This window comes from Cephus cinctus, unplaced genomic scaffold (genome assembly GCF_000341935.2).
Source record: "Cephus cinctus unplaced genomic scaffold, Ccin1 Ccin1_scaffold0306, whole genome shotgun sequence".
In the NCBI taxonomy this organism is placed as follows: domain Eukaryota; kingdom Metazoa; phylum Arthropoda; class Insecta; order Hymenoptera; family Cephidae; genus Cephus; species Cephus cinctus.
In genome coordinates, this window is record NW_014333009.1 from 18971 (window position 1) to 41936 (window position 22966).

At 36.5% G+C, this 22966-nt stretch overlaps 4 protein-coding genes across 12 annotated transcripts in view; 1 reads left to right on the forward strand and 3 right to left on the reverse strand.

Moving 5' to 3' along the window:
* The first annotated feature begins 131 nt into the window (after window positions 1–131).
* On the forward strand, window positions 132–2002 carry LOC107266234 (cytochrome c-type heme lyase). Of its 2 annotated transcripts, XM_015736526.2 has the most exons (5): window positions 132–367; window positions 443–573; window positions 730–970; window positions 1036–1391; window positions 1473–2002. In XM_015736526.2, exons 3-5 carry the CDS (start codon window positions 749–751, stop codon window positions 1714–1716), a joined length of 822 nt encoding a protein of 273 aa, XP_015592012.1. In that variant the 5' UTR covers window positions 132–367; window positions 443–573; window positions 730–748; the 3' UTR covers window positions 1717–2002. The 2 variants fall into 2 exon arrangements, with proteins under 2 accessions (XP_015592012.1, XP_015592013.1); XM_015736527.2 differs by lacking the exon at window positions 443–573 and having other exon boundaries at window positions 190–367.
* A 920-nt stretch (window positions 2003–2922) lies between these two features.
* On the reverse strand, window positions 2923–5376 carry LOC112494137 (histone-lysine N-methyltransferase SETMAR). Its single transcript, XM_025083493.1, has one exon. The coding sequence runs from the start codon at window positions 5341–5343 to the stop codon at window positions 4579–4581; it is 765 nt and encodes a 254-aa protein (XP_024939261.1). The 5' UTR covers window positions 5344–5376; the 3' UTR covers window positions 2923–4578.
* A 16-nt stretch (window positions 5377–5392) lies between these two features.
* Window positions 5393–8052, reverse strand: LOC107266232 (traB domain-containing protein). Its single transcript, XM_015736517.2, has 7 exons — window positions 7871–8052; window positions 7283–7623; window positions 6666–6877; window positions 6474–6588; window positions 6260–6396; window positions 5737–6146; window positions 5393–5666 (listed from the first exon to the last, which is right to left on the reverse strand). Exons 2-7 carry the CDS (start codon window positions 7614–7616, stop codon window positions 5495–5497), a joined length of 1380 nt encoding a protein of 459 aa, XP_015592003.1. The 5' UTR covers window positions 7617–7623; window positions 7871–8052; the 3' UTR covers window positions 5393–5494.
* A 255-nt stretch (window positions 8053–8307) lies between these two features.
* The window catches only part of LOC107266230 (DNA-binding protein RFX2), a 17239-nt gene continuing 2580 nt past the window's right edge, over window positions 8308–22966 (reverse strand). The window contains exons 1-17 of one of the 8 annotated variants that reach the window (XM_025083478.1): window positions 21504–22272; window positions 20261–20568; window positions 18748–18940; window positions 18376–18420; window positions 17896–18001; window positions 17607–17706; window positions 17338–17496; window positions 16218–16373; window positions 15062–15243; window positions 14498–14968; window positions 14288–14409; window positions 14100–14197; window positions 13861–14016; window positions 13576–13778; window positions 13310–13463; window positions 13168–13219; window positions 8308–13058 (exon numbers count right to left, since the gene is read on the reverse strand). In XM_025083478.1, the coding sequence (XP_024939246.1) occupies window positions 13015–13058; window positions 13168–13219; window positions 13310–13463; window positions 13576–13778; window positions 13861–14016; window positions 14100–14197; window positions 14288–14409; window positions 14498–14968; window positions 15062–15243; window positions 16218–16373; window positions 17338–17496; window positions 17607–17706; window positions 17896–18001; window positions 18376–18420; window positions 18748–18940; window positions 20261–20568; window positions 21504–21597 (2643 nt within the window). In that variant the 5' untranslated portion in view covers window positions 21598–22272 and the 3' untranslated portion in view covers window positions 8308–13014. Of the gene's footprint in view, window positions 13059–13167; window positions 13220–13309; window positions 13464–13575; window positions 13779–13860; window positions 14017–14099; window positions 14198–14287; window positions 14410–14497; window positions 14969–15061; window positions 15244–16217; window positions 16374–17337; window positions 17497–17606; window positions 17707–17895; window positions 18002–18375; window positions 18421–18747; window positions 18941–20260; window positions 20569–21173; window positions 22275–22966 lie in introns of those variants that run through there. The other 7 variants (XM_025083479.1, XM_025083480.1, XM_015736506.2 and 4 more) reach the window with 7 other exon arrangements.

A 22966-nucleotide genomic window follows, 5' to 3' on the forward strand; every position in this document is an offset into this window, starting at 1 on the left:
CCTTCATTTGCGTGTTTAGTTTGAAATTTGGTGCGCATTTTTTTGTTTTCCACTTTCAGCTACTACAGCGCCAGAGAATATGAAACAGATTATCGTTTCATTGGCAAAAATTGTACAATGTCACAGACTTTAGCCAATCAGGGTCTGATTTACAAGCCTGTGAAAGCTCTATATGTATAGTACTTGGCCAGAGAACTCGGAATTCAGGTGTTTCAGTTCTCAAAGAAAAATGCAGTTTTAAAGTATACATCTCTTCATGAAGCAATATATTCTTAACATAGATTTTATTCGATGCAACGTAATGTATGAAATAGTATAAACGAAGAATAACCTTTTAATTTGACTTGATAAATTACATCATCCTTTGGTAAGTGCCGAGTGGCTTACGTTATAAATTAGTTAAAAGAATAAATAATACTGTATTATAAATAATTGTTTTTAGAGATATGTTTATTTACTCCGTACTTATTTTTATAACGTGACGATCTTATTTCTATACGGAACGTTCATAAATAAAAGCAGGGTATATCCCTAACCTATATAATAAATCCACCGTCGTCTGCTCGTACCAAGGTTTGTTTCGCAATCGTATGATTTATCAAGTTGATTGCACTGAACAGAACGTCAAGGGTTGCTTACTGCTATTTAATCAAATTTTATAAATATATATATTTGTATAAACAGTATTGATAAACATCAAGATTTAATTGGATTTAAACATTTTTGCAGTACCCAATAAAAGGCCAATATGGGGAATACACTCACCACAGCTTCGATATCAGCTGCTGAAGTCATTACACCGATATCTCAAAAAAACTTTCCGAATCCAAAGTCTTATGTACATAAGTCTTTTGAGGGTGAACCACCACCAGAATGTCCCATGCATAAACCAAAGACAGAACAGCCAACCAGCTTTCCCAGCGAGTGTCCCATACAACATGATCAGAGTGATGTTAATCCACTAAATATGGTATGTCACTTAAGTATAATGTTAATCACTCAAAGAACTGTCAAGTTACCTTTCAAGACTTCCAGATGCCACCAGCAAATCAGCAACCTGCACCAGACCAGCCATTCCCATTGCCAACAGATAGACAAGTCTCATCTATCCCTAAAGCCACTGGCGAAGGAGAGTTCTGGGTATATCCATCCCAACAAATGTTTTGGAATGCCATGCTCAGAAAAGGATGGCGTTGGAAAACAGAGGATATTGCACCAAAGGACATGGCTGATATTATAAAAATTCACAATGCCAACAATGAGCAAGCATGGCAAGAAGTACTAAAGTGGGAAGCACTTCATGCGCGTGAATGCGGAAATCCTAAATTGAAAAGTTTTGGTGGAAAAGCTTCCGATTATTCTCCACGTGCGCGAATCCGTCACTGGATGGGGTATATAAACTTTTACACATTCTTCAATAATCATATTAAAATTCTTATCCTAACATAATCTCTTTTGACTTTTCCTGACAGTTACGAATTACCATTCGATCGTCATGACTGGATCGTCGACAGATGTGGAAAAAACGTGCGATATGTCATTGATTACTATGACGGCGGACAAGTTGACGAAAAATACAAATTTGCACTTCTCGACGTGAGGCCAGCAATGGATTCCTGGGAGAACATTTGGGATCGTATGAAGGTTACCTGGTGGCGTTGGAAATACAGCAACGAATCTGATAATGAATCAGGAACAGCAACGCAAGCACACTAGAATCCACTTAAAAACAAGACTTCATTGAATGAGTTAGCGTATCACTGTCCTTTACTCATACCCAACATTGTAATTTATCCTCGAATCGTTAAATAAAAATACTCATAAGGTTTGTTATTCATTATAAAGTCTCAAGTGACGGTTATTCTGTACTAAACATTGCCACTGGCGGAAATAGAATTTCCATTTAACATTCGCTTGAGACTATTGTACATTCTGACACCTACCGATGTTGAATCGTTAAATCGCAATAAAGATACAACAAATAAAATCATCTTCTATGTCACGTGTTACTTGTTAATGCATACATAAATTAGATGAAAACTGTTTATGTAGATAATACATGCTTTATCATATTAAAAAAATCACATTAAATGTATTTGAATTGTAATGTGAACAGTCTTTAAAGTTGTGATGTTAACTGGTGTAATCTTGGATAAACCAATGTCAATTTGAAAAGTCCTGGTTAAAAAATACATTACGTTTTTAATTATAATAAAGATTACAACACTTATCTATGCATATTCCTAATATCACCTAACTGATCTCTGAACCTGTCCTTTTTTCTTACACTAGTAATTACACAAATTATAGCTACTAACAAAAATATATTCTATATACCCAAGTAGAAATGTAGACTGTATTATTTGCAGACACAATAAAGTAATCGCAGTTTACCTCGCAATTTCACTAACGTGCCCGTAGAAAATGGATCTTCCTATTTTACGCGTAGGTGGCCCCTTACCGTTTCTGTAAAAATTTATTTCGTTTTACATTATTTTTCTACAAATTGCCATTCGTCCCATTTTGCATTCCGAAAAACCTATATGAGCCTTGTCGTGCAGTATCAATGAATCACTGATTAATCAGTGTTTACAGAAAATTTAATTCCAACAATTCACTCTAGAAAGAATTATACATAATTATACAAATATCAATTCCATCAATAGATGCATTAATATAAATATTTCCTTATTGTATCAAAGACAGCAGCGCATGTAGTCTATTCCGAAATAAGGAAATACCACAATCCCATAATTTGTTGTTATCGTTAATAAAATCTATTATAAAATTCTTCCTTGCCTCTTTATAAGGCAGTAATATTAAAAGTTTAAGTCATGCAGATGGTAATTCGACATTATGATATTCCCCATAAAATTATTCGAAGAGAGTATAATGTAACGGACAGTCATTAAAAGCCATATATGCAAAATGATGAAATATCCTCTACACTTTATTGACAGCATAATGAGAAATCAATAACATTTTATAGTGTCTGATATAACAACTGGCAATGCCTTTCAAACATTAACAACATACAAATTAGCAATATTCTCTTAGATATTATGTCCCAAATTACACAAGATGTTTTCTTAGCTAATTGGTGTTGTCGCAAGTTGTATTATGAATCTCGCATATCTTGTATTTTGCTTACATTTACGAGCGACAATAGAGAAAATTTGATTAACGAAAAACACTGCGATATCACGAAAACAAAAACCAAAAAATAAGAGTTCAATTTCTCTAGGATTTTCCGACCTATTCGGACTCGCACTTGCGACACAAGCTATTTTTCCTATTTCTTTTGAATCTTATCAAGAAGTTATTGATGTAATCAAATTATATGCTAATCGTAGTTTCAAATATATATATGTAAGTCGGATACTCTGATGCAGAGCTTGTAACAATCTCAATATCGTTAACAGTCTTACGTGATTTGAAAAAGTGTATCTATTCACCGCGTTTTGAATGTGTTTATACGAATAGGAAAAAAGAGAAGGTAAAATAAAGATAAAAAGAGCAAAAAAAATGAAATAAAATCTTTAGAAAATATGAAAATCCATGCATCAAGCGTCTTGTTGTCATAAGTATTATGCATGATTAATGATATCATTCGGTAATCGTTTAAATCTGTTTTTATATTATTACTAACTTCTCTTACTGTTTTCATTGAAAATTATCCCCTTTCAAGCCCAACGTGCGCAATATATTATATTTAAACTAATCCTAAATGAAGCAACTCGTAATAAAGCAACAGCACCGCTTGGTGAAAATAATTACTTCAGAACGTGATAATGAAAATAATTGAATGAATAATGCTATAGTTTGATCGGTATTAAACTAATTATACATTGAAGTACCCAGTAACCAAAGGTATTCGAGTCGCACGCAAGAGCTCAGGAGTCCCAAGGACTTTCATGAGATAATTACCGGTACTAATTAGTTGATAACGTGAAAATAAAAGCATATCAGCGCGAAAGGTTATAAATTGGTAATAACTGTGTACTGTTAATTAATCGAGACAAGAGCTATTTGCAAAACGTGACGAATAAAACTGAGTATCGAGTGTTCGCTGCACGCTGTGCAACCGTTTGGCACGTGTATACTTTCGTAATTTTTATTATTCATTATGCAAATGTGTTATCGCAGGGTCCCTGATTAAAAAGAAAGAAAAGAAAGAAATAGAAATTATATTTTTAGCCGAAAGGCGCGCTCGAACACAGTTTAATTCGCATTCAGCTACGAACGTACATAAGGAACGATTAAAACAATTCAGAAACACATAGATCATAGGTCAAACAGTACCATGATCTGCCTCAATTTCATCCCCTATTTCCACAATGAACATTCGTGCCGAATATATAGGAAATTTTAATGGCGCTCTGAACATGTCATAAGTATATAAATACGATGACTGAATCATTAAAAAGTTTTAACTTAAAACGATAGAGCATGGAATTTACAGTAAGAGTTTGATCAATCAATCAATTGATAGATTGATTGTATTATCAATATTAGCGATACAACAAATTCCTAACTTCTTATTGTACCTTCTAGATATCCATGAACCATAAATGATATTTAGATTGGATGATGAGGCAGATAACTAAGACAATTGTCAGCGCCGCAAAGACAGGGTGTATCGCTGTGAACCTGGACGGAATTTTCTACTCCTCCTCCATAATCAAAAGTTACTTCTTCATTTGCTTGAATGTCCCTGGATGCAAATAGGCAAAGTCGCGGTATGACACCTTCGACTCTGACAGGTACCAGGGTGGAATTTGGTTGACAGCTGTGATTGCCGTAGCGACCAATGTTACCGAAATACTTTGGATCTATGCAGGTGACAATAGTGTTACTACTGACGTGTTCAGAGACAACAAGAACGTAATTCATACTGTTGGTCCTCTTATTAATTTCGACACGACGTCTGGCCTCCTCGAGACCTATCACCTCACCAGCGTATTCGCATATGAACTGTCCTTTCCTGATGATCTTTTCTGTAACCAGACCGAGACCTTTGCTCTGTGTTTCTCTCACTGTTAGACAGTCTAGCGGACCATGTTGAATTAGGCGATTTCCACAGTTGATATCGCACTTGCAATTACTGTTACATTCGACTACAGGTCCGGATAGTTTGTCCTGGTTTATACGAGAGTCAGTGTAGTTTAGGAAGCCACGCGTGCACGAGCACGAGGTTGTACAGCTTGACTTACAGGTGCAACCATGACTAAATTCTGATTCAAAGTCATCAAGATTTACACCCGGTCCTGGTATGTTACTCGTTATGTACATTACGTCGAGTGTCACGTGCTCGTACTCGTCTTCGCGAGTTACAGCTTCCATGCTTACCCTGACTGCGCGTCAACGGAATAGCCGAGATATCTGGCGAGACACTTCAGGATTAAGCAGCAGAGAAATAAAAGAAAAGGATCCTCTTTGATAAAAATGCGGCGGCCAGTTATCGCAGCGCCAAGGACGAAAATGATGTGTTTTTCTATCGGGTAGCACTGACCTTCAAAAGTCCCTCGACCGACGACTTGACTGATTGGAAAGTTACTCCGGATGGCAATGGAATGATTTTGTAACCTACGTAGATGACTGCTCCTACTAAGGATGCCTTGATGGTCAGTCGCAGTATTTTACTGGAGAGCGAGGGCGGTGGTATTCTGTTGAGATATTTAATAGAGTTAGAAGGATATGTAGGCGTTTTAGAATTTTACAATAAGGATTACGTACCTTAGAATAGGAGCGATCTCCGACGGCTTCACCTTTCCCCAGTATTGTACAATACCTGGCGCGTGACCAATGCCGACGACACCTACGACTCGAGTTGGGGTCAATCCATTTGGTGTACGTTGAGGTAGACAGGCCAGCTGAAGAGAATGCGTTAGATAGATGTCACGTTCCTTGACGAAAACTTCACCCAGTGCTGGGAACTCTCCGGTCATTTCGGCCAGGGTCTCCTCGAGGAGATCCCGACGTTTACAACGCTCGATGTCTTCCTTGGTAATGCAATCTCGTGATGTTAGCAAATGCCATACTAACTTAAGGGTTTGCCGCCAGGATAAGAAACTCAGTGCACGCTGAATGGTTATACTGATTGAACGATCACCCATGTGAATCAGGCAGTTTGGAATTTTTTTTACCTGGCATATTAAAGTATAACTTGAGAATTCATGTGTCTTATATGTATACTTATGCATAGTATTACGTCCTAGCCCATGAGTAATAGTAATGTGTTATGAATGTTTTTCAATACCTCGGCAAATGCTGTACGAAATTCACCACCTGGTGCCATTCCTAATTCTTTCGTAAGTCTTGCGGAAACAGTAAGTAAAAGAAGATACATGAGACCATTATACAATCCATTCTGCTGAATCGTATCGAGAACTTTTTCTGTGAATATTAAAGAGAATTTGTATGGATTTCTATAGAAAAAAACGTTTAGTTAACGAATATCTCTATGCACTTACGAAAACTAAGATTCTGCGCCTCCTCAAGTATGGTCTGTTCATCGAGTTGTAAAATATGAACTCTCGATTTGCACAGTTCAACTACTACTATGTGAGGCTGCACAGCTTGAATAATCTATATGATATGTAAAGATTATTCTGTGTTACGATACCCAAATAATGCATGTACAAATGAAAGTACTTTGTATATACCTTTGAAACATCATTCTGACTTTCAAGACTGAAGTGTGCAGTTCCCACAAGGTAAACTTTTCCACCATCAGGAGTAGTTAGTAGAGTAACCGTGTCTGGTAATTTGTCATCAATACTAGGATCGTATTGCTTTACATTTGATGCACTCAGAGGTTCACCTACGTCACTGATGTTATCTTCAATATCTGAATCCAAACCCGATCCAATGCTTTCTGTAACAGTCAAATAACGAGATACTTTTTAACAAAATAATGTAACTTGTTGGAGTTCAAACAGTAAAGACACACCCTGAATTCTTTTAATTCTTCGTCTATTTCTATGGTGAGCAGGCATCGTAAAAAGAAATACTGGTTTAGTCTCCTAGTAACTGTATTCCAAAGTGGATATTAAATCATCAGTTTAGTATTGATTTCATTATTCAATTAGTTGAACTTCAAGCGTCCCTTAGAAGCCATTCAAGCTTGGTTGCATAGTAGTATGTTCAGTAAGGCAGCAATAGTGATACAATCAATGTTTTTATAAAACATGATTAGAAACATAATTTAATAAAGTTCATTCTTTTTAAAAAATGTCATGCTTAACCTATCAAATAACTCAAGAAAAATATAGATACTAACGTCGTTCATCTAAGTCATCAATGACAACTATTTCACTATCTGGAGATTCAGTTCGCTTTTGTGTGCTACTACCATCCTCATTGTTTTCAATGGTTTGTGGATTCTTTAAAGCAGAAGGATGACTTCTAGGTTCAGGAAAAGAACCTGTTTGTGCGCCCGACTCATTAGCTAACAGTGCCTTCGTAGCATTGTGTACAGCAGAATCACAATTGACATTATGGTCACCTTTCTCATTAATTAAACCGAAATGTTTGTCTTCTATTGATGAGGTTGTTCTCTTTGCTTCTACAGCACCCGTTAGGACGTCCTTAGATTTTTCGTGCTCCATTGACATGCTGATACTGAAACATAGCGAAAAACGTGAGTCATGACATCCAAACATACTTCAATCCATATTGAACTGATGACATAACCTACGTACAATGATACACGTATTTAAATGAAATTGTAAACGAAAGCATAAATTAAAAATCGTTCTAAGTCCGACAATAAATTACGTATTTATTTAATTTCTGAAAATGTAAAAGGTCATGGTATATGCCTAAAACGTGATAAACAAGGTTTTATTTAAAGTATTTTTTTACCCACCAGATGAGTCGCTCAGATACAATTTCTATGGGATGAAGAGAGTGATAATAATTAAGGATGGCCAGTAATTTGTTAGTATATAAAATAAAAAAAATACGGCCGAAAATTAATACGCAAAGATAAAACTGATAAACTATGACAAATGCAAATGACGGAGACACATTTTCCAAATGTGAAAGCAACTAACGAAACGCCATCTGTATATGTCAAGTTCATCGCAGAAGCAGCGAGCAAAATCCAAAGTTAAATTCTATTTGAATTACTGCACAAGGTTCAATTATATGTATATTCAAAATGATCTCAGCATTATGTAAAATATGCATAAATAAATGTTTCAGTTTAAATTCAAACAGATGGATTTTGGTAGGACAGGATCCACATTTAGACTAACTACAAGTGTCGAGGATGCAACTATGACAAGAAAGACATTAAAAGAATTTTTGAGTTTTAAACATATATTTATTATTTATTTCAATTTCTGTGATTCGCACACTTCACACAGTCCTTAGAGCATCATATACCTCACATAATTCATACAATAAGGTGTTACTTTGAGCTGCATTCGATAAAAATAATCTTATTCCAGCAGTAATGAATTTCTTTTTTTTTTTGGTTTGTGCAAATTGGGAGGTATCAAAATATCTTCTATACGTCGTAAGGAAAACGATACACCTCTTTTTCACCATTATCTCCTGTCTTATCATTCTTTAAGTGGACTAATCGTTTTCTCATTTGCCTCCGACCAAACGGTTCTCAATGGCCCGCTTCTATAAGGAGGACAGTGAGACTTTTTTTACATTTGGAAATATTTAAGGCCGTTTTGCTTATCCCGCAACACAGGAGACTGTTCAGTGTGTTTGATTCTTCGCCATTGTCACTCGGATAGGCTATCCATTCTTATATGCCTTTCGACAGTTATGAAAAATATAAAACCTCGGACCACGTCCAAGAGAGCAGAAGCAAAGAGTAATGGATATGAAAAAATTAAAAGAATTTCCGCAAAAATGAAATAATTTCCATCCTACCAATGATATCTGGCATGTTCTTTACACCTGCCAAACAAATATAGCAATTAAACAGAATCAATTTTCTAAATTCAAATATAGAAAGAAAAACAAACTTTTCAAACGCTCTAAGATCGTCACTGTTTAAGATTAATAATTACAACAATAACACACAAAAACGTTCTTTTTCATATCCAATACGCTTGCCACTAAAACTCTTAGACACCTGTTGCCTAGAATAATTTAGGGATCTATTTGTAAAATAAGCGATTACTTATTATTAGGTACACTTAGGTATCGATAGTTTTTACACATATAAGCTCATTATATTTATGGAAATGTTCTCCCCTCCCTCAACTCTGTTTTATATTTTTTTCTATATTTTCCTCCTTTTTTGCTTTCAAAAGTGCACAACTATACGCCTATCTCCGGGAGCCTCCTCCGTGTCCTTACGCACTGTGTACTATTCAATCCCTGTTTTCAACTTATCCTATGGAGTTTGACTAGTAGTACGTGATGCCACTATACAAATACAATAAACATAATTCTAGATTCGTAAAACCACGTTGCGAATACCAAGGCGCAATAATCGAGAACCAGGATCGGTACTCGCATTACGTGACTCCAATAGGATTGAATTAACGTTTGGATTGCAGTCAACAGTGAGATTTCTCCAAATGAATAAATTAATTTAAAAAAAAAAAACAAAGACATAAGTAACGTTAACGGTCAATTGTATCAATCTGTACTTCCTCTACCTTATCCTATATTATAATGCAAGCAAAGAGATTCATTTCTAAACGTTAAACTGTCCTAATTGAAGTCACGTTCTCCTAGGGATATTATTATCGAAACACTTCTTTGCCTCCTTCTCAACCGATTACCAAGTATACCCCTCTTCTCAAGAAGTCATTCAAAACCTAAATTACGTTCTTACAATGACTCTAACTCGACATTAATTATCATAGTGTACACTGCACATTGAGGAACATTCAGTGAACAGGATATCTCGTTTATCCTCGTCTTTTGACAATTTCCATCTCGTGCACTTATTCAATTCGAATTGCACCTGTCTATCCTACGAGTACGGTGCTCATTGAGCGACAAATTTCTAAAAAAAAAATTCGTATACACTCATACGTTTCCTGACAATTATTGTAGAGACACAGCAGTGCGTCCTCGCTCGATATTTCTCCATAAGAACAGAAAAAAGAAATTAATCACCGTCCGCGGATCAATGCCTGTCTCTTAAAAGCTACGCACTAAAGATACCCCACAAAGAGCGTCACGTGTAGAGAATCAAGAACGAAAAAAAAAAAAAAAACATTTTGTAACATTTCCTCCGACATTTTTTGTTTCCTCTTTCTAACAATAATGCCAAAGTTTCTCAGTCTGTCTCGTTGACATAGCAGGAATGTAGGATTTCGGATCACATACCAAGCACCGAATTCGCTACGTGCGGCGCACAAGTTCCAAAAGAAAAGAACAAATTCGAAAAACGTTATATGTACTTTCTGAGCTTAAAAATAGAGTACGCGCACTCGAATAACCTTAGTCGCAGATAAACGCTAATGATCTAAGATCACGTGTAAAGGCATTTTACAGAAAACAGAGATGAGACTAGCGAGCACCGATCGTACAAGAATTTTACATCGAATTAATTACAATCCCGCTATGGTTTCATCGCTTACCCTGTAGGTACCTGACGTAATCTTCGTAAATAGCAGTCGCTAACCGTATGGTAACTCGCGGAGCAGATGAGACAAATATTAAAAAACTAGATAATAATATAATAGTAATGATAATAATAATACGTAACCGACGAACAATACATCGTCGTACATTAAACTGCCCTGTACCTCAATTCCAAAAACAATGAGCCACGACAGAACCATGATATATTTCCGAATTAGGATTTTTCAATTTTTCTTTATCTTTCACTCTCACTCACATTCTCATTCTCTGTTTTTCGCACACGGCTCTTACTCTTTTAAATCCATATGTTGTATACAGTTCGTGTTTACCAATTCGATTGGTAGCTTAAGTGGTTTTCGATGATTTGGATACAGTCGCAATAAGTATCGATGCGTTTAAGGCCGTTTGGAATTGTGAATAATTGTAGAGAAAAATAAAAAGAAACAAGAAGAAAATTAAACAACAGTTTGTACACGAGGACACTTGGTGTCGCTCGTCTGTAGTAATAATGTAATATCCGATATCTCAAAAGTGCAGAATAAGAGAAAATGAGAAAGAAAAACCACGCGTTGTCTACCCGCCCGTTGAATATAATCGAGAAATACATAAACGACTAATGACGCCACGCGACAGTCTCGATACTCTTCTTTCTTTCTTCTTCACTGTAGCATAACCCATAAGTTATGGTCGCGCGCAGTCATCTTATAAAGACAATTCAATAATACAAAGAGCGTCGAAAAACAGAATACAACATTTAATTTGTCCAGTATACGAATTAAGTTTTAACAATCTATGTTACAAAGGAATCATGCAAATCCCCGTGTAAGTTCAAAATTCGACGAAGAGCACGTATCGCCGTGACACGTCTTAAATAATGTCGCATCGAGGTGACAATTGTTCGACAAAATCAGATTGTTGAGCAAGTAACAAATTTAACGCAACATAAAAACGAGCGACCGCGGCACAATGCAAATAATAATATCGATAATGCATGCGTAATTTAACAATAGATATATGTTTGTGTGTGTTGTATATATAAGCAAAATAAAGTATATATTCGCCGTTCGCGGACACTCGTGACCCTCGCGACATATCATGACCTATTAATTACCCTTAAACTTCAAAAAATCTTGCGCTTTTACTGCCTGTCGAAGATAAATTGATTATTTACAAAGAAAGCAAATTGCTCAAACACGCCTCTTAATGGCTTGACAATAGAATACAACACGTAGCTTCTATTACGATGATCCATATGCCGTCATAAAGAGACGTGCGCGCGCGCCATATAACCTATGTCATTCGTCTCTCTTTGATTCTATCATTTCTTAATAAAAGAAAAGGAAAAAAAAAGAATCATGTCTAGCTCGATGTATCCTCGTATGACTGCGATAAAAAATATGAATAATTGGAATCTACTTAAAGTTTCGTATATACGTCTACATCAGCGTTACGAACTAGGCTAGATTCGCTTCTGCTTGAATAGGAATATCTGACAGTAACCATTTATATAAGGGCGGATTTCGTGAACCTTAAAGGGAAGTTTGTGCCGACGATATTGATCATTAGTAAAGAGAGGAAAGGAAAGCTGGAAGACATGGAAAAATTATTCGACGAGATAATCGCGGTGCGTTTGAATACCATTGTACCATTTTTTTTCTCACTGTTCTTTTTTTTCAACGTCTTAAACTTTCTCCTCTCTTTTATAATTCTTTGTTGATGCACGCTGTCAACATTCAAACTCGCACCCTTCTCTCCCCATTTTCCATCGTGACACGTCACTCATTTACATCTATCTCTGCATTTGCAATTTTGTGTAAGAATGCAGTATCAGGATAATTAATTGCACGTTCTCCTCGATTCTCTGTACAGTAATATGCTTGTGCCGGCACTGCGCAATGGGATATAAAAGTAACAGCTGCTTAGAGAAACACGATGGAAAAGGAAAAATTAAAAGAGAGAAAAAGGACGGAGCAAAGGATTTTCTTCATTTATGGCGCTTACTGAGAGAGAGCATGAATCTTTTCATGGTCCCAATACATTTACCAAAGACATTCCGACTAGATGTGGTATACTAATTCGCTTATATTTTAACGCAAGAGATAATAACCTCGAACCTCGCGTTGTATTTAATATATGAGAAGGCTTTGCAATGTATATCCTATTACCTTATATCACACAAAACTTATTTAAATTGTATTCGTCGTGGGCGTTGTGTAAAAATCTTCGTAGCTATCGTTTACGATAAGTTACCATTTTTCTTTTACTTTGTCATTATATAAAATAATAATTTACGGGACTAGCTTGTATTTAGTAGGCCTGTATGTTTTCGGGCTAGTTTTACTTATATCATTCAATTCGTGTACTCTTCGTTCACTTTCGTTTCTTCTTTTATCCTTCTCTCTTTATCTTTCGTTTACTCACAGTCTACAGCGCGCAGGCACGCAGTTAGCTCAGTTTCATGCGCTTAGATTGACTGCTATTTGACGTATCTGCAAAAATTCAATTAATCCTCGTTGAAAAGATATATACGCATATGTATTTACGAAAGCACAGAGACAATAAAAAAGAGTGAGATATAAAGGATGTATATTTATTTACCTCCGTTAGATGTAGTTCCGAAAGTATTGACCAATGAGCAATTCTGACTTTTCTGCAAAGGATACAAAAAAAAAACTTACTACCTTTCAATGAATTTGTACGTATGGAAAATTAATTTTTGTGAATTAATGTTTTTACTTACATCACCCATTACCGCGATCGGTGTTGTTCCAGTGGCAATGGCGACTTGATGTTCAATTAAATAAAACATATATTCATCGTAGAGCAGCCGAATCAGATGAAAAGATCCGAAACTAGCAGCACTTCTCAGTGTCAGATCACGAATAACCATGGAGCTAAAGATACAGGAAAAAGTATAAGACTCTTCCACAAATTGGCCACAAAATTAATTACAATATAATGGATCGGATAGAGCGCAAATTACAGCTACCATTCACATTTGTGTACCTGTAAAAGGACCATTTGAGCAGAAATTGTCGTGCAGCTTTTGCAAATGTAGGTTTTCCTTCGTATGGTTTAAGCACTTGAGTCACTACACCCTTCAACCAGACAGCCCATTGTTCTAATGAATTTTGTTGTTGTAAAGTGACCTTGAAGTCAGCCTCTAAACGTTGCACAACTGCGTAATCGCACTGGCACACCCACGATGCCTAAAGGAATTAAATAGAAAAATAAATATTAATTTAATTTAATTCTTATTGAGGTAAAATCATAGTTATACGTGATAGGTACCTGCTCCTGTACATTGTGAAAATCAACACGATTCAGATCTGCTAGCATTTGATTAATTTGACTAGAATTCTGAAGCACAGCTCGTGCTGCCTGCGCCAGATGATTCAATGATGTGTATCGTCTTAAAGTTTGAGCAAAGGCCGACACAGCAGTCAACTGAAAAGAAAAAATAACAAAAATTAATTTAATCTTTCGTGACACTAACAAAATTTTCGAACCAATATGATCTGCTATTATACCTTGATCTGCATCATTTCCTCAGGACAGTCGTTCATGGCAGATGTCAGCCACGACTCAAGACCCTTGGCAAAATTTCTGATAGACTGTGTCAGCGAACCTTAATGAAGGACAGTAAGAAAATTATTCACCATCACCTCAGGATGTTTAAATTGTATAAAATGAAAATTATGAAGACATTTTATTTTACTTGGAATAGGTCGTAGTACGTCAGGCATGAGTACTTCGACAAGATTTTGATAGAACGTGTAATCAACCCTTCTGATGAAGTCCTGAACCTCAGAACACTTGCACATCTGATAAAGTTTTGTCCTAAGGAGAGAATAAAAGTTCTATACATTCCTACAGTAGTTTACATAAAATTCTCTACGATACAACAACATTTAATGGATAAACGTACTTTGATAAATATTTCTCCTCCTCGCACTCATCACCGTTATTGTTGTCTTGGCTGCGCCAAAATTCCCGCCAGAGACTCTCCACTGTGGCAAATTCAAAGTTGAGCACAGCATCCAAAAAGGCCTCGCAGTGCTCCCTGTATATGCTGCGGAATGTGTCTATGTCCTCCAAAGTACAATCCTCGGGTAGAGATGAACCATGTCCAACGACAATTTCAGGAAACTCAGGAATAGCTCCACTCGCCTCTCCAAGGTACTGATGATACTGCGGTGGTGATGTGTTGGAAGAAATATTTGTATTTGAGTGTGCGTTGCTGTCATATGTTGATTCCTGCTTTTGATTAACGAATTTAAATCGTTTCGTCTGAGCATTTGTCGTAGGTTGCTGTCTGGATGTTCCATCCTCGTTCAGCATAATTAACGGGGAGCTTGGCTTGACGCGAATCCCGTAATAATGATATTTGGAATTACCCCTTAAAAGATTTATCACAGAAATGATAATTAGTATAACTTAAGATACATTATTGTTATCCGTAACTATTGTAATACAGTTTCTGGAAACTTACCGTGTTCCAAGACGTCTTGTTCTCAGTCCAAGGAATACGGAACGAATTAACTTTCCAAAGCTTGCAGCATTCACGGGATCCAGCTTGTTGTCAGAACAATGACGGAGGTAGTGATTGTACAAAGTGGATCTAGGCAAGGAAACACCGTCAGCAGTCTCGTAGTTCTCAAGAAGCCACTGCACCTGTTTCAATCATAGGATTCGCATTAATCACTGTCTGGTTAATTAGGATAAAGACAATAATCGTGCTTCGTGAATGAAAAAAATTGTGGTGCTGTATTCGAAGTGCCGCTACGTACTTTATCAAAATGGACTTCGCTATACTGAAAGACACTGAATGTATTGGTCCAGCTTGTAATATAGAATTGCGACAATAAACACTATCGTTATTAGTAAATATTTAAATAAATTCCTTGTGATTGTCGTGAACTATTTATGAATAACATTAAAAAATTTATATACTGGCTTCAAGAAGCTTATCTTCAAGATAAATTTAAATCCAATCCTTTTACTGGACTTAAGCAAGTCACATGTTACCCACGCACCAGAAGAGAGAGAACATCAAAGGATAAGCCCCTGTTTTTATATCTTCCTTTGAAAGAGATTCTTTTTTTAAAACGATAACAACTCATACTAAGTACAATTCACGCAATCCCATTGGGTAGACCAAAGAATTGTAACCACTATCAGACATGAAAAGAAGCTTTTACAAGGAAGATACGGCTAAGAAAATTTTATTACACATGAAACAAAATTTAACCAGCTCAGCTAAATTTAAGTAAAATAGAGAAGCAATAAAATGCAGAATCCATAAATACAATATAAATGTGGATCCTGATAGTACGATTTAAAAATGTTCCATATCGCATCACCTCAAAAAAATTCCCAAGTTAACATTCATGTCTTTTTTGTCGCACAGAAAATAATTCATAAAATAGAAAAATAACAGCGCACAAAGTTCACTCGTGGGACAATTGTATTATAATAACGTTCCAAATTGATGAATAAGAAAAAAGCGACTTTAATATGCCTTTACAATATTTTTTAAAAGAAACGATTAACTTCCTGCGAGTGAACTCTTCTCGCTTGTACTATGTTTCACAACGACACAACATGCAGACACAAAGAACACTGATTAGTATAAGAAAGTAGCTAACAAATGGGGAGTCGATATGGCTTACGGTGGCCTGGGAGACTCTAGTGGCATGCGTCATGTTGGCTGCGGCGGCAGCAGCCTCTTCCACGCTGACCGCAGTGCCGCCCGAATTACCGCCGATCAAGTATGTCCCGCCACCACCGCTAACCACAGCCTCCTATCAAACAACCCGTTGTACCGGTTCCTGGTTAATCCCCATATCGACAAGTGGCAAGCTTATTCTCCGGATTAGCCATTCTGCTGATTCAATTGAATGATCCCATATTCGTTTCTCGCAGTAGGGAATACAGATTTGAACAGGCAATGACAACACAACGAGAATGGCTGGCCGGGGATAACCTTGCTGAATGCAGGATAGCTCCCAAAAAGCTATGACATGCCACGAATTACAGTGGCCTTTGAACTCTTACTACCTGGTGGCTTGACTCAAACGTTTCTCTTGAATTACAGAAGGAGATTGATTAACAGTGCACACTGACATGAGTCAGATAATCTGTTCTGATGGATTTGGGGGAAAAAACGTTTGAGCTGTCATCTGTAGTTAAAAGCCAAGTGCGACATTGTATTTAAAAGCCAAATGGATCTTGCTAAGACTGCCATGATATGACAAATTAAGAATGTATGATGAAGAATTTATCAAGTGAATCCAATAGTCATATGAGAAGGAAATTAATTGTTTCACAAACGTCATTGACGAGCCTGGGGCAATGTCTGATTAGTCAAGAGATAAATAATCCAGTAATTAAATTGTAAATAACGCTCTCTCGTGTCTAGGAAATGCAGTCTCTGATATTGCATTGCTATAAAGCAGTCTCTCTCGAGTTGCATTCAAATTGGTAATAATGCATGAAAAAAAAAAAAAAGAAAAAAAGGAAATCGTCACACGGATTTTCTAGCATATTATAAGAGAAAGTTTTCAAAACAGCACAAGGGAAATTTACCTTTTCTGGATACTTTAGCAGAATGTATCTCAACATTGCTAGGACTACTGAAGAGACATTGATAGTTCAAAGGGTACCAATAACTTTCTTTCAAATCAATATCATCCGAAGTAACTAGCATTGTTAGAAAAAGAAAAAAAAGTAGAAAAATCTTATAGTTCTCCTCGGTTCTTATCTTACCGCACTTTCAGTCTGCGGACTCGTACGTGCGGCAGCAGCGGCTGATATAAGTGCGTGTGTTGTTGGATCTCCATCAACAACACTTTGTTGAATTAAATAGGTGCCGTTGCCCTGAGAAAGAAGTTGTCCGGTTGTGGTATTCGAGCCTTGCCCAGTAACCTAAATAAATATTTACCAGAAGATGATTATCGCGGTAAAATCTTCATTACGCCATTAGCATACACGAGACTCCTTAATTATAAATAATAAGTAAATTAAACGATAATCACCTGAGCGTACGTGACTGGAGTAGAAGCCGGTGTATAGTACTGATTCGAGGCGGGAGTATACATTGCTCCCGCCTCGCCGACAGCATAAACAGGATATGTCCTATTAGAAAAAAAAAAAAAGAAAATATAGCCTAAAGACATACAAATACATCTCCCTTTGCACAGGGTTTTTTTTTACAGATAAGTGCAAAATTTTTAAATAAAATGTGATATAACATAAGTATATTTCAGAAACTTGACATTGTGCTAACTGTTGTTTTCTGTCAGATAAAATAAAATATAAACTTACATCTGTCCATTTGCCGGTATATACGTTGAAGTATCCCCCTCGACATACTGGACATAAGTTGGGTGAGAAACTGATTCGGAACCCACTGCCTCGGCTTCGCCTGACACTGAAACAGATAAATATGAGTTGTAATCTCAGGTAACGAAGACAATCCAGAAACATATAAAGCGTTTTGCAGTGCAAGGATAGATAGGAGCAACGGTCCTTACTACCCTGTGAGAATGTGTGAATAACAAGTGGTAATCAGGCAATTTTTCTCTATGACGATAAGCCAAGTAAACGTCAACAATAAGAGAAACAGATGCACCTGTTACTTTGTCAAGCACTAATTAATACTATAGCCTTCTGTAACAACTAGAATCATTAATATACTTTACAGTGCAACGCTGCCTTTATCCAGGCTTAAATTATGACAAACACAAGTTAAGGTAGACAAGAAAGAGTGGTGAAAAGTGCATGCTGATTGTTAACTGCCCTCACCTACAGCCGTTGTGAGGGATGCGTACGACGGTGAATCACTGGTGCCTAGTGTGGTCAATGTAGAAGTACAGAGGTGCATGTTTTTGAGCAGCATGGAAAGGGCCAAGATTCTACTCAAATACTAGTATACGTATAGAATGAGTATCTGGGATCAATGCTCTTTAGACAATATTATGCAATTAGAAAGTTTCATAAAGATCATCCCTACAGAAATAAATTACTGGCAGTGCACAATAAAGTACATTCCCTCACGAGAATCCTAATCTTTACCAACAATAAATTTTACTGTAAATAAACTATAAACTGTAGATTACAGTTGTATACCAGTTTACGTTTGTTCCTTACAAATTGAATAAAACATTTTCTATTTACCTGTAACAGTGATGTAGTGCGGTGATCCGCTGACGATAGTTCCGGCAGACGTGGAGGCGACGTCGGAGTCGACAAGCGTGTGCTGGGCCGTATGAGTAGTATTAACTACGACTTGTGCCGTGACATGCGCGGGGGTACCTGACGAGCCGTTTGAAGAATCTGCAGCTGTTTCAAGCGGATCCTGAACCAATAACTAAATAATTATTTATAGTATGCGTGTTCTCATGGCCACAGATTGATTGCATTTATCAATTATAAAAATGAAGAATAGGAATCTGCAAGAATCCAAGGTTTTAGTTAAAGAATAACTTTAAAAAATCTTTTATATTTGTACTCACAACACCTGAATATTTTAAGAGAAATTTTAGTATCTCTGAACAGGGTGTAATGAAAATTTATTAATCCTCAGTAGCAGGAGCATTTGAAATACGACTCCAAATGTTTCAGGAACTGATAAAAAAAAATGAATACTTTTTCACGTTAAATCTTAGTTAAAGTAATCATTTAATTTGTTCAAATTATGTTATCAATTATCATAGAAACATTATACTACGTCTGTGATTGGAAACATTCTAAATATAGCCTGCCGCGGTAAACGCTCTGCGTGTTTTAAATATTTGGAATTTTAGGAAACCCTGTAGATTAATAAAGAGATAAGTTGTTTCACTACAATTTAAACAAATATTGGCATTGCGATAATAACGTACGTATGAAATAGTCGTCGCGTAGGAAATTCATAATGACTATGCTATTTGTATTGGTAGACGAGTAAGATTAAGAGGCCAAATAGAACAAACAAATGAGATGTAGATGTTAAAAGTTGTAAACATACTTTCTGGAGTATAAGTAATTATTTGCGAGCTTAATTCATGTGAATACACTATTGGTTGTCATTATTAAACAAGAAATTTTATAACAAAACCATATTAATCTGTACGCGTAACGTGTTAAAGTTTAATAAATATTTATATTAGTTGCACTTATCAAGCTAGAAGGGAGCAGATGGCTTGTGCATGTTATCAGATAAGTCACACAACAGCCCCAGATCCCAGCCTGTGTTAGATATGAGGATGTCCACAACCAATATTGATTTTATATTCATATCTCAATTTTTATTTATGTGCAACAATATGTAATACGTTATCGACATCGAACGAATCCTTTGTGTGCCTTTAAAAGATGTGTAACAGTTGGAGTTTCTTGCACCAAAAAATCTTCAAATTAGCACAAAATTATTTAAAGAAACAAAAGAACAATTTCAAGTGTAAGAAATCAGATCTTACCAGAATCACACTGCAGAATATAAATACAAGTTTCAAAAACTGCCTGTTCGAAATTTAGAAATGAAAATCTTAAAGTTGAACTTGAAAGAATACAATGTCAAAGAGATTGAATAATTCACGCATAATATCACATTGCTTCATAATTTAAAAAACCTTTCCTGAACTAGAAGGTTCAAGAACGCGTTAGAAACTGACAAGGATAAACCAATGCTCATGGCTTTAGTACTCACCTGAATGGGTTGAAGGTTGTTCGGACTTGAAGGGTCAGTACTTGTGACCACAGTGATAAGTTGTTGACCTCTAGTGGACTGACTCTGTGCAGCACTACCACTGCCACTGGAGCTAGAGGTAGTCACGACAACGACGTTCGGTTTGACATCAGCCCCCACTGTGCCGGAACTACCCCTGCCATTGGTAGTTCCAGCGGATGCTGTGAGAGCATACTGGGCTCCAGTGGTAGTCATGGTGATAACTCCCTCGTCTCTCTCCACACTTGCTGTATCTCCACCACCACCTCCTCTCTTTTGGAGGGATGATTCTGAAGGACAAATACAGGCACAATATCTGTGTTATACGACTAAATGTCTATGGCTTCCTGGTTGCCCAGATATATTACAAAGCTGAGAAGCTTCCGATTAAAATTATCATCATCCCGAGTCAATGGGACCCTCCGTCAGATCGTTTGTAATTTATTAAGGTTTTTCTGTTATGCATCAGTCTACAAAGCATATTTCTCATCTATTAAGTGAACACTTCCCCTCCAGACACCTTTTCATATAGAATAACAAGAAATAAAGCATATATTCATGTAATTCCTATCATGCAGTTTGTACGAAACAAATATTTGTATTTTTAGGTAAATTCACACTTTTTCTTCAACTCCTAATAATATCTTCATCTGCCTAATCACCAGGATTTAATGAATAAATATTTATTTTGCTAATTGTAGACACCCTGTGAATGCAACCAGGATGACACCAACAGGGCTAGCAGAAGGAATAAAAGTAACTCTAGCAAAAGGAATAAATTGAAAACAAACAATAAGCTGTAAAAACAATATCCAACTATATGTGCTATGCGAAAACAAAAAAAAAGAGATTGATAATAGCAGTAACAATGAAGTAAATTAGAATAATTTGAGACCTGTGTCAAACCCCATGTCAGAAAAATCAACCATTCTGGAGCGTGTATGTCCTCTCTCAGGTGCGCGAAACGTAACATTTAATAATCTGCGAATCAAAGAGAAGCCCTGGAACTTGCAGTGAACAATGAACGTCACTTTCCATAATAATCCGAGCCCTTCAGTGTATTAGTTTCATGTATCTCTTGGGGTGACAGGTACCAACGCGTAGAGGGTTAAAAGATAGGGGGAACTAGAATGAAACATACGCGTGACTAGGCACAGGGATAAGGTTATAGGTGAAACACGTTACATGGTAAGAGCAATTAGAGGGTATTATAGAGACTGCTGACCCTCTCGACATTGCTGGGGTTCCCAATAAGCTTCAATAAGCTTTGAAACTTTGAAGGTACCAGATGAAAACAGTGAGCACCTGTCACGCGACATGATCTATACAATCAACAGAGAAAATAGATTGAACGTGATCCCCAATTTGGGCGAAACTCTTTGTGTTTGAAGCAGGGGATTTAAGAAGACAATTATAAGGATAACCTAAAAGATTGTATACAACTTATGAATGAATTGCACTAGTCCAGGTAACGGATATTGAAGTACGGTGCTTACGCGCCATCTTAGTTTAACCCGACCAATCAAAAGTCGATACGCGCGCAAAGGTTATTTTTGACTTTAAGCGGAATCGTCGGTTGTCTTAAGGAAAATTTCAACTCGGCTCCAGCCCTTTTTCAAGTTACCTTCGAGAATCAAGTTGATGAACGTTACGTTATTATATAAAAGCAGAAATAATTACTAATATTATATAAGATGTCACTGTTAATTATATTCAACTTTTATGATGACAATACATTATTGGTTCCAAAAACATGGTCTGCTTATTATGTGTTAAATCTCAGAACTGGCTTGAAAGAAGCTTTTGACTTGAGGGTGTTGCCCAGGTAACGTGAAACACCTGTAATAAGGCTAGATATACCAAGAGAATCTTGGTTTATAAGAGAGCAACATACTTTTCTTGATTATGCAACAACAATCTGCATTTTGGAGCAATAATCACGAAATAAAAAATTGAAACAAACACCTAATTAAAGATTGTTCATAAATAAAATTTGATACAGGCAGAACTGTGATATATCGACTAACATTATAGTATGTAATTGGGTACTATAAACCATGAAAGCATCAAATGTTGTTTCCACCCCTGTACAAATCTTGTACATTTTGCCACAGGGCACGATATGCTACTTGAGTTTCATCAACATGGGTATCAAAATACAGGGCACCCTCTTATAGTATATTCCCTATATATATATATACATATATAGCACAAGTAACAATCATACAAGCTACGTAAGTTTCTATCATTATAATAATAAACTTCCTACTATTTCTCCTTTTTCATATATAATATATTAATCTACACGCTTGCATGATGCTTTTCTTGACCATATTTCTACTAACATATTAATATTCATAATTACCCAACAATCTGTGAAGTTTGATTTTCTAAGTTATAACGCGGTAAGTTAATAAATTAAAAGCAAAACAAAATGACAAAAATAATTTTTTCAGCAAAACCCGTTAAAAGGCACGGGGCAAGGTGCCCGTAACAAAGTCTATGATGTACTAAAGGGGACTGTTGGATTGAGGTGCATATCATGTTGTATGTGCACCTGGCCCCTGTTATGCATGGCTGGTGTTTGTGAGTTCACCCTACTCTCTTTCTGTCAGGCTACAGTATGCGATATCCTCGTGCACCCTGTTACCATTCTTTTTACTTGTGTTCAAGGTACGCACGTGCCTT